Genomic DNA, 18,915 nt, shown 5'->3' with positions numbered 1-18,915 from the left:
CCATTTTTAAATTTTAAATTTTACCTTAAATTTTAGTATTTTTAATCAATTACTGAAAATTAAGAATTATTTTAAATAAAAATGTTAGATACTTAATAATTGATTCTAGTTTTATGTTTTAATTTGATAACTATGAGAATTGTCATTATATGCTAAAATAAATAAAAAATAATATACTAATTTTACTTTTCATAAATACAAAGGTAAAATAAATTATAATTGTATGTATAAAATACAACTAATTATAAATATTATTTACAGCAATTTAATTTTAATTAGTAAAGTTACCATGACAGCAAATATATAAAATTTTATTTGTTTTAGACTATTTTTTTATGTAATATAAATTTACAATGTGCATTATATTAAATTTATATTATAAAAAATTATACTAATTATTATATATAGAACTAGACTTTAAATATTAAATACTCAATATCTCAGAGCTCTTCACACGCTTATCGAATTGGTTACTTTTTGTCAGCTAAAATAATCAATGGTGATTATTATTAAATCATACAAAAAACAATAATTTGTAAGTCAGCTGTTTCAAAGATCCAAAAACTTTATAATAATTGGAAATTTGTATCATTTAATTTTACTAATTGTAATTTTAATTTTCTTCTGAGTTGCTAATTAGCTAGCTATTAAGGTTTCTTCTACTACCATTAGGTATATTAAAATCAGGTAAAATAAACCGTGTATAATTAGGTGATTTACATTGTTTGTTCAAATAGTTATATATGTGATTTTTTTCACTTATGCCAGGTGTAGTTATTATGTTTTAATGTGTTTATGTTCACATGAAAAAGTTTGGTCTGCGGTTAGCAGTTGATAATTGTGAGTACAGACTAATTTTTATATTTTAATACATACGATATAAATTATTTATTTACAGCACTCTTTCTACGTAAAAACTAATTACTCGATAATCATGCTTATTAATAATTATTAATTCAATAAAAGTACATTTATTGGCTTATTGAAAGATTTAAAAAAATGTTGAAGAAATTGTATATAAACAAATATTCTGGATTTTAATTATTTAGAAGACTATAAACGAAGATATTAATAATATCTAATAAAACCTTAATCGTTTTTGAATATTTTTTTGAATTATTCTATCTTTATTTTTTCTATAAAAATCATTGACAAGCAATAATTAAATTGTGCAAAAGTCTGAGAAAAAATAATTTAAATAATTTTCGTTTACAATATTAATTTGAATTGAATATTAAAAAATCTTATTCTTGTTCAATTATATATTTAATCTCAAATTTCACTTTAAATTGTAACAATGTTTTTTATTATTTACTATATAAAAACTGTCAATTCAACTTTAAATGAAAACTAAATTTTACAATTTTAAATAAATACAACATAATTTACAATAATTAAAGTACAGCTTTTAAATATATTAAACTTTAGGACAGAGGTTTTAATGTTTATAATTTAACAACTCTCGTTACATTATATTAATAATGTAACAATACTTTTGTTACATTATATTAATAATGTGTGGAACAATGTATTTATCTAAAACAACACCAATTGGCAACCTTCGTGAATATCTAGTAACGAGAAAAATTTGAACATTTGCTACTTGTTACCTAATAGCATTGACAAATACAGAATATAATATTTATGATTTTATCATGTATTATATTCATTTAAAATTATCCTAGAGATTTTAAAAGTCTTCGAAAGTATTCTTTCAAATTAGGTGGAATAAATTTGAAATGAAGATAAAACATTTTTAATAACTCACAAAGTTATAATGAGATTTACTTGCAAGTTACACATTATTTTTATAACAAAAATATAAACTGACAAAAACACTCCTTTTTTTAGAAAAACTTAACACCTGGGACAGTAAAAAAAATTGTATTAATTATCATTTACTAAATTTTAATTTTAAATAAAAAAAACCCAGTAAAAAATTGACTTGTTTTTAATGTATGTTGTTAAGTACTAAATAATCTTCATCAACTAATATTTTAAAATCACGGAAATAACATTTATAGTTTTTTTTCAACTCTATATAGCCTTAATCTTAAACTTTTGAATAAGACCATAATTACTTAACTACATAATTGTCGGTGTTGGGTAAATTACTATTTTTGGAAATAAAATAAAATTACAATTTACTCAATAGTATAAAAATTAATCTATATTACTACTAAAAGTTAATTAATGTAGCAAGTAATGAATTTATATTACTTTTATAACAAGTAACTTAATAATACTGGAAGTTTTTTCATTTATGTGTTAAATATAACATTTATTTTAATTAAACACTTATACCAATAATAATTTCTAATGAAAATTCACTCAAAGGCTTATTTAGATATTTACTATGGCAAAGGGAAGAAACACAAAGAATTTTTAACTCAAAAGTTACCATGAAACTTTTTACAGCTATTATTTACTGAGTTTGAGCTGATAATAAGCAAAAAAAGGTTAATTAATATTTTTATATTAGCATCCATTTCCAATGGAGGATGGTATATCATTGTGTTTTCTCTAAATACGCCACTAATTTTATTGTATTTATTTAATTAAATTCCAAAATAAAAATATAAAAGTGAAATTAATGTTAAGTATATTATAACAAATAAATGTAATTTTATTTAATAGTAAATTTCAGTCTTAGTTATTATTTTTAGACGTAAATTAGAGAAATTTCTGGGAAAAAACAACTCCCAAAAAGAAATACCTAAAAAAATCATAATTTTGATGCAATAAACAAAAGATAAAAAAAAATTTTTTATATTAAATCCCCAGTATAAAACTCTAAATAATTTCTGCAGTGCAATTTGTACAACTCTAAAGTGCAGTGCAAAATTTCAAAATATATAGCTAAAAATAAAATAATGACCAAATTTTCCACTTAAGTAATTAATTGAAATTAAAATAAAATTACTTTTAATATCAATAATTAAATTACACTAAAATTACTTTACTACCTAACACTGACAATGTTAGCACAAAAACAACTTCCAGTTTATCATGAAAGTTTTTTGGCACTAACGTTTTTTTACTTCATAAGCCCAATTAATAAAGGTATTTCTATATTTTCAATTCATATATAATTTAATAAATAACATTAAGCTTAATATAATGGAAGTTACGTATAATAAATAAATATTAGATTTATGGAAAAAATTGTATCTTAGGGAATTTTAAAGGCTGAATGTTTTTTTGGTTTCTTAAGAACGTTTAAGAATATCTCTACATTTTTTTTATGAAAATGTATTGTATCAACATATTACAATATAAAACAAAACTTTATTTATAGTAGAGCTATAATTTATAATGTGTAAATATAACATTGGTATAAACAAGTGAAATAAAAAGTTTAATATAAACACAAATTTGAGATTTCTACAATTTAAAATACTTACTAATTTGAAATTCTGCACAAATAATTTTGATCTTGTACAAATTATCAAAAAGACATAATTAATAATTTTAATAAATACAAATTAATTTCAATATTGAAGTTAATGAAGTAACGTTAGGAATCGTAACTATTGGGTTTATTGAAAACTTTGTTACTTAAACTACGTTTTGAACTTATTATTGTCATTTTTTCTAAAACAAATGTAAAACAAACTTCCGTTTTTTTCGCTTACCGCAATGCTAATTCTAGTCCGTGTGTCCGAGGTTACAACTTAGTAAGTTGCCTCAAATTTGTTGTTTAAATTCTATTTGTATTCATAAAATATTCAGTACCAAGTATATGTTGACATCTGTTGAACAGTTGTTGGTATTTGAGAGAATGGAAATAATCAACTGTTTTTTTCTATTAATGTATCACACATTTCATACAGGCATTATACAGTATACGTACTACAAACGACGAAACCATTGACTCGATATTAGAATTATTTAATACAATTATAACTTGATAACTTGATGCGATTCATTTTGTGAAGAAAATATTTAATGAAAGTTTAATGTCTAGTGATAATTAAAATACTATGTACTTAAAGAAAATTTTTCATCTACTTAAAATATATAGTGTTTTACAACACACTATGCATTCAACATTTTCAATAAAGAAATATTTTTATATATAAGATTGGAAATAAATGAAACTTTTACAGTTATTTATTTAAGAAAAAATTTTGTAAGTAAACATATTTTTATTTTAACTTAAATTTGTTATAGTATATCAAATATCATGAGCCCTTAAGAATAAAAGTGATATAAATTTATTTCAGACAAATATTTTAAAATCCCAATGGACTTTACTATTATCAAAATACCTATTTTGATAATATTAATGAAAATATAATTTTTTTAAATTCAATTGGGAGATTAAATATCATTATTTAATATGACATATTTCTAAATTTTATTTGGTAGTTATTTCACTTCAATTTTTTTGTACCCTATTATAATTAAATTATAATAAATTTAATTTTAAGATATATAATTACGGATAAATTATTTAAAATATATTATAGTTTTTTATCTATAAAGGATTGTAATTTATTTGTACTTGTTGGTTTTAAAATTATTTTTAATGAATTATTTACTTTTAAATATATTAATTCAATGACTAAATTTAAGCTATAAATTAATTAAAGTTCTAAATTATATAAAATTTTTAAATTTAAAATGTAATTATAAAATTTATGTAAATCTTCATACTTTATAGCAAATATCTTTTATGAGTCACAGATTCTAATATGATTTAAATATTAACGAACAGATGGTACGCTGTTTACTAAAACTAATTAGGGAATTCATTTTAAGTATACTGTTTACTTTTACTTATGTAATTTTAATATCACATTTATAAAAATTTAATTACTGTTTCTATATAAAGAAATTAATATTCAAAGTTTTATTAGTTACTGTGTACCAAAAACGCCAGAACTATTTTTTACGAAAGATCAAAAATTTTAATGACTAAAAATAAGTTCATTTGACTGTTACAAAGTTAAAAAAGCATTTAAAACTATCTTTTAAGTGATTTTTAACGATTATATAAAATCAATCCGAAATAATTTTTATTTATTCATAATTTATCACGGGTTGAACGCAATTCAAAAAACAGTATTGCTATTCTTTAGTATAAACGACAATAGAACAAATATACATTTATATGCATTTTATACAGAAATAAAAATGTAAAAGTCAACAAAGAATATAAATAAATAAAACGAATATGTATGAAAACAGGTAATATTAAAAATGAATAGAATAACTAAAAACTAATAAAGCAAAGATCAACATTAACAAAATACATTAATAATTCGAGTTGTGCTTAAGTATCAAAAATGTAAATTTACTTTTAGTGATAGAATAAGGAAATTAAAAGTTAATTTTACTCAATAATAAAGGTGAATCAATAAGGTCAGATATCAGTTTCTTTTATAAAATAATATTAGCAGAGTATCTCTACGGTCAGGCAGAAATTATGTCAATCATCAACATGCAATATTATGAATATTATTTCATAAATATCTTTTTGTCTATTACATTAATAATAAATCAAAAATAAGATTTATTTTTAAATTTATTTAATATAAAATTTGTGATTTAATACAAACCTCTTTACATGACAAGAATACATTAATGATGCGCTTAATCGTTGGCTATTACAATGCTCTTAGTTTGTTGATATCTATATAAAAAAACTAAACTTTAACTTCAATTATTTAAAATTATATAAGTGTTTAAAATTTGAATTAAAATTTAATGTATTTTATTTTGTTTTTTGTGAATGGACAATGAATTCAAAAATGTAGGTAAGCCAATTCATTTTTTCATATATTTGTTTTTTATATTTTAAATTGTTCTAATTATTACAGTATAACAAAAAATCAAATAAAATTAACGACAAATAATGAATCCTATGTTAGTAAAACGGATTTCGCTCAAGCTATTTCCTCTTTGATAGCAAATAATGTCCTTAAATTACTTTGCAATGAAAATATCGATGCAGCTGACCAAGAAATTGTTGAAAACTTACTCAATGCATATAAAGAATTTACCAATGATGATATTTCTTCAGATCCATCATCACTTTATAATAAAATTAAAATGGGAGTAATTTATTCCATCGCTGATTTACTCGTTTCTACTAAAAGAGGAGATAATTTTAAAAAAACTTATAATGTAATACCTGATTTTAACTTAAAAAATATAAATAAAACGAGTGGTCTTAAAATATCAATCAAAAATAAAAATGATTTAAGTGCTTTAACACATTCGAAAAGAAAAAAAAGCTATTTAAATGACTTGGCAGAGCAAAATACTATACCAAAAAAAAATATTGTGGTTAAAGATAATCCTAAACAAGGTAAAACCAATCAAATTTTATCCAAGAAAACTGTTGAAAATAACAATAATTATAATCAACAGGGAAAAGTCAACGAAGGAATAACACGCATTACAAATAAATCATCTCTTAAATCAAGATCAAATATTCAACTTAGAAAAAGAACTTCAGATAAAAACTATGATTTAATAACTAAAAAAAATAACGATAATTTACCGACTGAAATCGCAAACCGAAGGAGTAAAGTATACTCGAGTTTTCACCCAAGAAATGTGTCACAGAAAAAAGCTAATGAATCTATCAAAATTGCTACCAACATTACTGAAGAAAAAAAAACAAAAGACAATAAAATGTATAATTCACAAAAAAGTGCAAGTAAAAGTTTTAAGGAAAATCTCATTAACAAAAAGAAACAAGAGAATGAAACTGCTGAAAATCGCCTAAATAGAAAACCAATAGGAATAATCGAGGAAAATAAAATAGGAGGTCATCAGCAAATTACGAAAAGAAATATACTTAAAGAAGATAAAAACATCATGGCTGACAAAGGTAAAAATCATGATCAGAATATAAATTTAGGTGATAAAAAAGTTGTTACCCAAATGCCTGATTTACAAGAAAAAAAGTATAATATAACCGATAAAATTAATAAAAATAAAACTCGATCTAAAAGTTATAAAAATATCAATTTAAAAATTAAAGATTTTAACACAAAAGAAGCATTAAATTATAAAAAAGTATTGGCAAATCCAACTTCTAATAATAATAAAGTAGTACAGCAAACATTCTATGGTAATAAAAATCAATTAGACAAACGACAAAATACCAATAACAGTGGCAATAATACACAAAAACACCAAAGAAACCATAACAATAAAAAGATAAAAGAACAGCCAGATAAAGAACAAAATTATCAAGGTACCAATGATAGTAAAAATAATAATTTTAATAAAATAAATACTTCATATAATAACAACCATGATAAATTAAAAGATAAAAAAAAAAGTAATCTTCAACCACGTGATACCAATGATGGCAAAAAAACTATCGATAAACAGAGTAATACTGATAAAGATACTAACGCAAAGGCAATAGTTCAAGACAAAAGACGAAACCTTTTATCACGTGATACCAATGATGGAAAAAAAACTAACGATAAACAAAGAAATATAGATAAAAATACTGACGCAAAGGCAATAGTTCAAGACAAAAGACGAAACCTTTTATCACGTGATACCAATGATGGCAAAAAATTTTTGAATAAACAAAATTTTTCTGGAAAAAATTATGATAAAAAGACACAAGAACGACAACTTGCACAACAAAATCTCCAACCACAAGGACTTTCTAACAGCAAACATAAAATTAATAATCTGAAGTCTTCAGAAAAATATGACGGTGGAAAAATAAATATTAATTCAAATGAACAAACAAATAATGAGTCTCGAGGAATAAATGATGATAAAAATTTAGACTATAAACGAAAAAATTCAAAAAATAATATTAATAGGATTGACGATAAAACAATTAATAAAAAAGTCAAAATTGAAGTACATAAAACAAATAATAAAAAAAGTGATAAGCAAAATCCATCAGATAAAATTGGCGTTGGAAAAATTAATAGTAACTCAAATAATCAGCAAAAAATTGAATCGCGAGGGAAAAATAATGATAATAGAGCAAGTTCAAAACTTAATTTTATAAAGAAAAATAAAGATAAAAACCTAAAAATTAATCACAAAAATGTTCATTCTAGTTTACTTGATGATGATAATAAAAATTCTTTAGTGAAACAAGGTGAAAGTAATAAAAATAGCAAAAAATTGGATAAACAGCATAATATTGATTCTCATGCAAACAAATATAGGAAGGAATTTGTTAATAAACTTAATACTTCAAAAGAAGATGAAGACAGAAAAGAAAATAACGAGCTATATAACAAACAATACCGACAATTACAAGGATCTTACGATAAATTTGATAATAAACAAAATGTTACAGGAGGAAAAATTAATCGGAAAATAGAAAATACTATTCCAATTAATCTTGAAAAAGATCCTCCAACCTCCAAGACTTTAAAAAGTATTAATAATAATATAAACGCCCAAAATGAAAATCTAATAAACTCAATGGATAAAATAGTAAAAAAAAATGATAATAATGTGACATTAAAAAACAATGACGAACAGTCGAATAAAACTAACAATAATTATCTATCAAATACAAGTCAAAATATAAAAGAAGATATAACTAATAAAGAAGACTTTAATGCTCAAAATTTATTGATAGGTTTTAATACTAATTTGAAAGCATATCAAGAAAATAATAGTGTGACAGAACAACAAGACAATGATGCCTTTATCGATCATCAAACTACATCAAGAAGTAATCCCACATTCAGCATCAACAATAATAATTTAAATCTGAAAAACCAGGAAAACGATACAAATAATTCACCATCTGAAACACGTACTAATATTCAAACCAGAGAAGCTACTAAAATCAACGAGAACCTAAATGGTTTAGACGATAAAATAACAAAAAGTGGACAAGCTGATAAATTACAAAATAATAACGTTGTCAACATAAATAATCAAGATCATTTAATAAATAATAATACAAATGATAATCAAGTTGAAAATTATTCAAAATTAATCACTAGAAGCTCATATTCTACAAATTGCACAGAACCTATTTCAAAATCAAATAAGTGTTGTGAAAGATTAACAGATATCAACATACAATTAATTGATTTAGATGAGGTAATTATATCACTGTAATCTGTATTCTATCGGAAAGGTAGAAAAATCTAAAATCGGATCGAAATTCCAGCCACTATGAGCGTTAAAAACTTACCCCCAATCATATTATTATATAGATGTTCAGTAAGTAAGGAAACGGGTAATTATTGTTTGTAATAATTGATCGGTTTCTTTACTTACTGAACACTCATTATAATAAAACATTGAAAAATTAGCCAAAATTAATTAACGATGTCCGATTTTCAAAATTTTTTTCATTAAATGAAAAACTCAACAACGTTATTCTAAGAAAATTATTTAAGAAAGTTTTGTCAAAAACGCTCATTTGCGCCAGCATTAAATGATTAAATATCGATTTTTTTTATTTTTATTTCGGTTAGATTTTGATATTTTTATAAAATATTTTGAGTTCTGAAACCATATTTTTAAGTAGTGGCTACATCCGTTTATAATTTTTATAATATATTTAATATTTAGCAACATTTTTTTTTGCATTTAGATTGGCTACAAAAGCACAAAAAGAGGAAGCTGGACGGAAGTAAATCGTATGACACTAAGCGATTATTGCAAAACCAAATATAATTAGTATCTCTTTCGTATGATAATTAAATTTTGAATAAATTTAATCATATGAATTAAATTTTGTATGAAAGCTTAACAAATAATAACATAACAAAATTTATTACTTTCGTCGTAAATGTTTAAAATTTCTCGTTCTTGGTTAAAAGTTATCGTAATTTATTTTCTAAATAAAATATCACTTAAAAATAAGATGATAAATATTCAAGCTGCCATATTTTTCTACTGACACCTTCATTTAAACTAATACTACTTTTAATTTGATTTAAAAACAAATTTTATCCGGCAAAAACAACATCAATAATAAACAATACATATTATTTATACCATAAGAATTTTGTTGGTAAGAGAACATAACAATAATATGTATTCATTTATAAACTAATAATTTTAATACTAATTAAAAATGAAGATTTTAAAACGTTAATCAAGTGTTTTTTATTTAAAATATAAAACATAACTCATTTGTCTAATTGAATGACACACAAGAGAAGCAAATCTTCTAAATAAAATTTCCGTTAGATAGTCAATATAGTATTTGTAATAGAAATATTTTTTAATGTATAAAATTATAAAAATAAATTCTTACTGAAAATGTACGTTTTTTTCTTTGGCAGAAAAACTACTTCCGAAATTTAATTATAGTGTTTTAAATATAATTTATAAAAATATTTTACAATTAGTAGTTTATAAATTTAAATACCACAACCGTGTTTTAACCGACCAATAAAATTATTTATTTATATTAAATTATGCTATATAAGAACATTCGAGTTAATAAAGTTAGGCGTTTTGTATATGCAACATAATTGTCAAATCGTAGCGGTGAATATTGAAAACATAAAAAAAAAAAGTTGGAAAAACAGGACCAGGAATTTAGAAGTTGTGCTGTTGATTTACTGTCTGCCGCCATAGATTGTAGCTGTGTACATTTACGCGATAAATAGCGAAAAATTTAAAAACTGTACCAGGGCTTCAGAAGGATTAGTTGTAATTTCTGAAATCTATTCTAGTGGTAGCGCGACGTTTAGTCGGCGGTTGTATACTTGAAATTCTACAACGCGCGATCGGCACCGATAAAATTATGTCAACTGCCGATAACAGTTTAAATTGCACGTTAATAAACTTTTACGCGTAGAGGATTTTATTAATTTTACCCAGAGTCAAATTTAGCCAAATTTAATTTAAGCTTGACCTATTGCACACATCGCAAGACTATAATATGCGCAATGGGACAACGTCACACGGTGACTATAGGTAAGCTTGGTGCTTTTTATTTTATCACATTGTCAGCAATACGGCACCGCGTTACGGTAATGCAAATTATGTACTGAGCTCCTTGTTTCACGAATACACTGCCTCCTCTTTATAGTACAATAAATACATTTGGGAATTTATCGATGAGCCTCTTAATGCGCCACACACATACTCGTGTTGTATGACACAGCTTACACTAAACATCTAGTTCGTAACATATATGCGGCACTTGCAAATTCTGGTAAACGTTTTCAAGAACTTGCAAATACTCTCGAACACTTGATACGATATTCCCATCTAAATTTATTGCACGTGTAAAATGTAATGACCAAAGGAATTGTGTTAACAATTTCGTATCTAATGTAAAACTTGAAAGTAACGAATATCGTGTCACCAGATAAGATAGCGACAATAATTTGCAAATATTTACCTGCTTAACTGTATCCCACGTGACAAAAATCAATTAGCTAATAAAAAAATATATACATATATTATGTGAATACACTTATATAAGTTATTTATAAGTTTCTTCGATTTTTTAATAGTATCATTTTATGTTATTGCAGCGCCGTGGAACCCTAACAGCAATGGTCTCTGCCACCGATTTAAATGGTTCAGATCAAATCAATATGACTGTAAGTTTAAAATTGTATGAATTTTCATCAAAGTCAAAGTTCTTTAAAAATAAATTTTTAACTAAAATTGTATTATCAATGGATTAATTAAAAAATATTGTGTTACATTGTTATTACAATTTTAATTATATATTAAAGTGGTTTCTAAATGGAGAACTATTTGTATTTAAGTTTTTAAATATTCACAAGGGTAAAAATATATCACCAAAACAACGTAATACATTTTCTATTTAGACAAACAAGTCATGCTATCCCCTGAAAATTTAATTTGATTATATTAATAATCTACAAATGTCTATTTTTGCAAGCATATCGATTTAACATCTTTACCTCCACAAAATGATGTTAATAACAAAACAGAAGATACCAATAATGGACTTACAATAACGTACGGTATAGATGATAATCCACCATGGTACTTATGTATATTCATGGCTTTACAGGTAATTTTTTTTTTTTAAGTATACAATAAAACTACAATTTAGTTTTAACCATGTATTTCTTTTTGCAAATTTAATGAATATTGCTCTACTCAAGTGACTTTGCATTAGTATATTTTTTAAATTTTCGTGCTTTTAGAATTATACAATAATTCTAATTGTCTGTAGTTTTATATTTTTCAAAAATCTTAAGTGAAATACTCGTTATTATAAGTTTTTCAAACATTTTCAATATTTCGATAATCCTACTGTTGATGTTTAAGATTTTTTCCGTGGTTATTTAGGTAAAGGCAAATAGAAATATAGTATTACTATTACTATTATTATTATCGAGAAGTATTTTGATTGAATTTCACGAAAAATTATGGATGTTCGTTATTTTGAGAGGTATAATTTTTAGTTCATAACCCTCCCTAAGTACATGTTATTGGTCATTCACGTGATACACACAGAAAAGTAAGCAATATGATCAATTCTTCACATACTACGTGTGCTCAATTCATAGAAAACGAAAAAAATTGACTTTTATAGATATTTTAAAGACAGATTTTTTTTTTAATGATTGTAACCACCAATTATCTTTTTAATATTAACTGTTTTTTTTGGCTTTTCTATTAATTTAGTAGTTAATTCTAAAGCTAATATGACACAAAACGAGGAAAAATATTATGTTACGTATTTAATATTTAATTTATTACTAATTGATATTTTTTTCTAGCATTATCTCACAATGATCGGTGCAATAGTGTCAATACCATTCATTCTGACACCGGCGTTATGTATGAGAGAAGATGATCCTGCTCGAGGACACATAATATCTACAATGATATTCGTCACTGCTATAGTCACTTTTACTCAAGTTACATTTGGTTGTAGGTAAATATATATATACTATTGTATAATTATAAAAATATATAAATCGACCGAACAGTCAATTAAAATATAAATATTCCAAAATCTAGCAAATTGATGAAATTTATGAATAGATAAACTAATATCCAAATTTAAGCTCAATCGAAAAATGTTGATATTGAAAATAATTAAACTTAGCATTAAGTTTAAAAATTATTTGAACAAGATTAGAATATAAATTTTCACGAACAAATGAAATAGATTCGGAATGTTTTAACGAACATACATATTGTTATTTATTTAAGTATATGATAATTTTCTCTGTAAAATTATTTAAATTAATTGTAACTGACACAAATAAGTAACTAATTGCACAGTGCTCTCTATCGCATATATGGTAATTTTTGTGTAATGGTCAGAAATATCCGTCTAATTTCAAGTAGCCGATAGTAAAAAAAAAAAAAAACGGTAGCACAGTGGGGTCGCGGCATATTGGAGACATTACATAGTTAGGTCCAGTATAGATTTAATCTGAAAGTGATTAAAATCACTATCATAAGAAACGCTTCGATGCAAATCTGTAGATAGTGTTTAATTTTAAAAAATTGATGGATAATAAAATCAACATCAACTTCTATTAAAATAAAATACAAAACCTATAATTTTAATACAAAAATAGCATATTTTTGAATACGGCAGCCATTTGCGTATAGAAGATAGGTCGTCGGGACAAATTTTTTTTTTTCATTTTGTAGTACATGAAATAAGCTTTAATTTTATATATGTTTAAAGGACGCAGTATTTCAGGAACATTTTCGAAAATTAAGTTGAAAAAGTTATTTTTTGTAAAAAAATTACTATTTTAAATCGCCCCAGTGAGCAGAATAAGTGTTAGATTTTCAAAAAAAATTATATCAAATGAAAGGGAAATATCTAAGGTTTCAATACAAAAAAATATTATTTTTATTTGTTCATTTTTGAAAAAGTTATGGCAGTTTTAAGTACAAAAAACATCCCGATAAAAGGTAATTNTAAAGTTTTAAGTACAAAAAACATCCTTATAGAAGGTGATTCTTATCGCAAATATTCCTTTTTTTTTTTAATTTCGACAGCAATTTGCACATAGTAGATAGGTTGTTGGGACAAATTTTTTTTTTCATTTGATAGTATATAACATAACCTTTGATTTGATATATGATTAAAGGACGCAGTATTCCCGGAACATTTTCAAAAGTTCAGTTGAAAAAGATCTATGTTTTTTACAATATTTCAAGTTTTGAACGCCCCCTATATAAGGGAAATTTGTCCAATTTTAATAAAAAGTATGTCAAATGAAAGATGTTCTTATAATGTATTTAGAAATAAAAATTTGTGCTGATAATTACATTTTTCGAAAAGTTATAGCACTTTTAAGTTGAATATTTAAAATCGAAATTCGAAAATTTTAACACAAAAATAGCGTTTTTTTAACTACGGCAGCCGTTTACATGCAGAAGATAAAGTGTCGGGACAAATTTTTTTTTTTCATTTTATAGTACATAAAATAAGCTTTAATTTGATATATGTTTGAAGGACGCAGTATTTCCGGAACATTTTCAAAAATTAAGTTGAAAAAGTTAATTTTTGTAAAAAAGTTGCTATTTTAAATCACTCCTAATGAGCAGGTTAAGTGATAGATTTTCAAAAAAATGATATCAAATGAAAGGTAGATTTCTAAGGTTCTAGTATAAAAAAAATTATGTTGATTTGTTGATTTTTCAAAAAGTTATGGAAGTTTTAAGAAAAAAAAGTGAAAAAATTTCGAAAATTAGCGATTTTTAAATTTGTAATTTTTTTGGATATTTCCCCCATTTGCGGGGAACGAGGGAATTTTTTTCAATTTTTAAGGGTAATGTCTTCAACTAGATACAATTTGTGATCTTTTGACGTATTGTTAAAAGAAATCGGTCCAGTGAGAGCTGAGAAAAAGTAGTGACAGACACAAAAAAAANACAAAAAAAAAACACATCATAGTAAAATTAATACCTTCTCCGCTTCGCATCGAAGCTAATAGAAGTTTGATATAATAAATAATTTATTAAGTATTTGACTCTTATAAAACTGAATAATATATGCTGTTTAATCCGAACTCACTTTTAAGTTAATCGACCAAAAATATTTTCATACTAATTTTGAGAGGCAACGAAGCGACCCCTCGACGCCACCAAGGTAAATTTTTTTAACCACCACTATTTATAAATTAATAAAAAAAATAATAAACAAAAAAGGATAACGAGGATGAATATTATATAACTTGTATTAGAAAAATAAATATTATTTGTAAGCTTTTATTGAAAATATTTTGTTACGCACAATAGTTAAATGGATATTTGAAACATTTATTGGCGTCAATCTTTATTAATAAAAATAAAACAGTAAATTAATATATTTATTGGTTTGCATTAAAACTAAAATACATTCATATTTTCACGACGTAAACAAGCCTCGAAATACGTGGCATAGTTTTGAAAAGCATTTTGAATTATAAAAATGAAAGCATTTACTACTATTTACCCCACATTTTTATTGACAATATTACATCGCATAGAGATTCAAACGAAATGTGTCATTTTCAGGTTACCTATAGTTCAAGGTGGCACCATATCGTTTCTTGTACCCACTTTGGCTATTCTAAACTTACCCCGATGGCGTTGCCCCGCAGCTGATGTTATAACAGCCATGAGTCCACATGAACAAGAAGAGCTATGGCAAGTCCGCATGAGGGAATTGTCAGGCGCAATCGCTGTGTCGGCATTGTTCCAAGTGTTTATCGGGTACACAGGTAATAACCGTTTATGTTATCCAATGCATAATCGAATTTCAAGTTATTTTAGTATAATGACGTAAGGCCGTAAATTCAAGTGTATTTTTAGATATATTTTATAACGATAAACCGCTTGGATGACACTTTACCAAGGTTTTTCAAACAAATGCAATTTCTATGTTTTATTTTTAGTTTTATATAGTGGTCTTTAAGAGTTTTCAACTTAAAAACGAGATGCGTGCGTTGTTTTTTTTAATTTGTTAAGATAAAAATCGAATCTGAGGTAAAAACCCACAAATTCTACCGCACTATTGACATAATAAAAATTATGTATTCATTTTCAAAGCAATATTTTCATAAAAATTCAATAGAAATGACCGGCAATCATTTCTTGATTTGATTTTTGTGCAGATATTCAATAAAATGTAATTTACAAAAAAATCACCTTTTATATTAAACGTATGATTTATTTTGGTAAACTATAATTAGTAAGTTACACAGAAAAAAAAAAAAAATTATGCATCTAAATTGTTAAATTCTGATTACGAAAAATCATTACCAATATTTTATTGCTTAAAAGTGAAATATGTTTTTAGGTCTTATCGGAAAAATCGTCAAGTATGTGACCCCCTTGACAATCGTCCCTACTGTTTCTTTAGTTGGTTTGTCTTTATTTGAAAACGCAGGTGCTTCCGCATCCAAACATTGGGGAATATCTATGGGGTACAAAAAAAAAAAAAATTACGAGATTATATAGAGGATAATAATAATATTAATTTTTACAGTACTATTGTATTATTGACGCTGTTTTCACAGTTCTTGACCAACGTAAGAGTACCAATTGTTTCTTACAGTTCCTATAAAGGTATCCATATCACATGGTTTAACATATTTCAGCTTTTTCCTGTAAGTTGAATTTAAGTAGCAAATTGGTTATTTTTTTTTTTTTCTAGTAGTTCTTTTCTAGGTTCTATTAACGATTACAATTATGTGGATAATTTGCGCCGTTTTAACGGCAACCGATTACTTTCCAGTTGGTCATCCAGCGAGAACAGATGTAAAGATTAGGATAATAGAAGACGCTGATTGGTTTAGAATTCCGTATCCAGGTATAGCTAATAAATAACATTTAGAAATACGTTCATAATTACTCTATTAAGTGTTCAGTTATCTGAAAAAGTATTTAATATGTACGAAATAAAAATAAAAAGGTCAATGGGGTTGGCCTACCGTCAGTGTTGCGGGCGTTGTTGGAATGTTAGCTGGAGTTTTGGCTTGTACTGTGGAATCAATTAGTTATTATCCTACGACGGCTAAAATGTGTGGTAAGTATACATTAAAAATCTATTGTAAAACATTTCAATATTAACTCATACTTAAAATCAACAGGAGCACCTCCTCCACCTGTGCATGCCATCAACAGAGGTATTGGATTCGAAGGTTTAGGAACTGTGCTTGCCGGTCTATGGGGAAGTGGAAACGGAACAAATACTTTCGGAGAAAATGTTGGAGCTATTGGCGTCACCAAAGTACGTGTGTCGTTATTTTTTGAAAAAACTTTTATTATAATTAAAATGGATTTTTTTTTTTAAGAAAATACAAGCTTAATATTTTTAACCCCGAGTATTTTATTAAGATTATAGTTATATTTTCACATCCAAATTGTAAATGAATCCAAATTTATGTATTATTAATTTGTTTAAGATTGGAAGCAGACGTGTTATCCAATACGCTAGTGGATTAATGTTGATCCAAGGTGTTGTGAATAAATTAGGAGCTGTTTTTATTATTATTCCAGAGCCTATAGTTGGAGGAATGTTTTGTATTATGTTTGGAATGATATGCGCTTTCGGTAAATTAATTTAATATTGATTGTATTTACATTTTTTAATTAAATGTTAAAAAAGTAATTAATGAAGAATAATTTTAGGTCTTTCTGCACTGCAATACGTTCAACTCAACTCTTCCAGAAATTTATACATCATAGGATTTTCAATGTTTTTCTCACTGGTAATATTTAAGTAAAAAATCAACATACAACTATATTTTATGTAATAACATACACCGGTTAAATATATTATCATAGGTTCTTCCTAAATGGCTCATAGCTAACCCAAATGTCATACAAACTGGAAATGAAATTTTAGACAGCGTTTTTACTGTAATTTGTAGCACAAGTATTCTTGTGGGAGGCTTGCTTGGTTTCTTTTTGGACAACACAATACCAGGTTAGAAGCCTAAGTATTTAAATTAGTAATAACCTTTTTTCTTACAGATACAATAACAACTTTTCACTTTGAAAACTTCTAACAGGTACTCCAGAAGAAAGGGGCCTGATTGCTTGGGGAAAAGAAATGAATCTTGCCAATGAACCAACTAATAATGAAGAATCGAGCACGTATGATTTCCCCGTCGGAATGAACTTGTTAAGAAAGTGAGTAGATAAAAAACTGTTACATAAGTAACATGGTTTGATAAATTTTTATTGACTCATTGTTTTGAATAGGATGGAATGGACAAGTCATATACCATTTTTACCAACTTACAAACCAAAGAAAAACTGATATAATAATTCAACGATAATATTTAATAATGTTATTGTAATTTTCTATGATGACTAGATGTTATTTACTTTTGTATGATTTTTATTACAAGAGAGTGACTTTTAATTGAATTGATTTTTTATTGAATACATTACTTGCCAGTAAATTGAATCTTTTATTATTGAAATATAAAACATGCAAATGTATTCAGTACATTTAATAACTGATATTTAAATGTACAACCCTCGACAGAAATGTTGATGTGCTAATTAACTGCATTCTGTTTGACCACAGAACGTTGTGCGGCTAATATAGCAACAAATTTTGTACGAGTATTAGACCCTTTCCGAAAAGATTTAATCTTTATGGCCAATATTGGCTTTAGCAGTTACGTCAAGAACTCGGTTCATTATTTTTATAATCGTCCGTCATTGTCATCGTTCTAGTTGTTATTATTAACACTGTTAGGCAACTACTACCCGTACACACAGTTTTTCTATTGCCAATAGCCCTGTGTTACTGAACAACAATAGATTCGGTAGCCACCGTTTTTGTCGATGCTGCAGTACCCCACTCGACGGTGACAAATTACAATAATACAGTCGAGTAGAGTATTGTGGATGTGTGTAGTAGGTACATATGCTATGCAACGTGCGGTATGCCGACGGAGGGTGCACGAGGAAGACCCGATGTAATTGAAATCGGACACCGAAGAAAAAATAAATACAAAACAGTCGCACACTCAGAAG

General features: G+C 25.5%; 2 protein-coding genes across 3 annotated transcripts; both read left to right on the top strand.

The window, feature by feature from the left end:
• Positions 1 to 753: 753 nt before the first annotated feature.
• LOC126899930 (solute carrier family 23 member 2) lies at positions 754 to 18,292 on the top strand. 2 transcript variants are annotated; one of them, XM_050675215.1, is made up of 16 exons: positions 789 to 840; positions 4,110 to 4,132; positions 11,460 to 11,528; positions 11,837 to 11,971; positions 12,687 to 12,844; positions 15,436 to 15,641; positions 16,220 to 16,346; positions 16,409 to 16,529; positions 16,591 to 16,732; positions 16,835 to 16,948; positions 17,013 to 17,152; positions 17,328 to 17,475; positions 17,554 to 17,633; positions 17,710 to 17,851; positions 17,937 to 18,057; positions 18,130 to 18,292. In XM_050675215.1, the coding sequence occupies exons 1-16, from the start codon at positions 804 to 806 to the stop codon at positions 18,185 to 18,187; spliced, it is 1,821 nt and encodes a 606-aa protein (XP_050531172.1). In that variant the 5' UTR covers positions 789 to 803; the 3' UTR covers positions 18,188 to 18,292. The 2 variants fall into 2 exon arrangements, with proteins under 2 accessions (XP_050531173.1, XP_050531172.1); XM_050675216.1 differs by lacking the exon at positions 4,110 to 4,132 and having other exon boundaries at positions 754 to 840.
• LOC126899927 (putative uncharacterized protein DDB_G0286901) lies at positions 4,903 to 9,786 on the top strand. Its single transcript, XM_050675209.1, has 3 exons — positions 4,903 to 5,193; positions 5,826 to 9,057; positions 9,557 to 9,786. Exons 1-3 carry the CDS (start codon positions 5,180 to 5,182, stop codon positions 9,641 to 9,643), a joined length of 3,333 nt encoding a protein of 1,110 aa, XP_050531166.1. The 5' UTR covers positions 4,903 to 5,179; the 3' UTR covers positions 9,644 to 9,786.
• Positions 18,293 to 18,915: the final 623 nt, after the last annotated feature.

The sequence above is a fragment of the Daktulosphaira vitifoliae genome, unplaced genomic scaffold, assembly GCF_025091365.1.
Source record: "Daktulosphaira vitifoliae isolate Bord-2020 unplaced genomic scaffold, ASM2509136v1 Scaffold_2, whole genome shotgun sequence".
NCBI classification, from domain to species: Eukaryota; Metazoa; Arthropoda; class Insecta; order Hemiptera; family Phylloxeridae; genus Daktulosphaira; species Daktulosphaira vitifoliae.
This window is presented reverse-complemented; position numbering and strand designations above follow the sequence as displayed.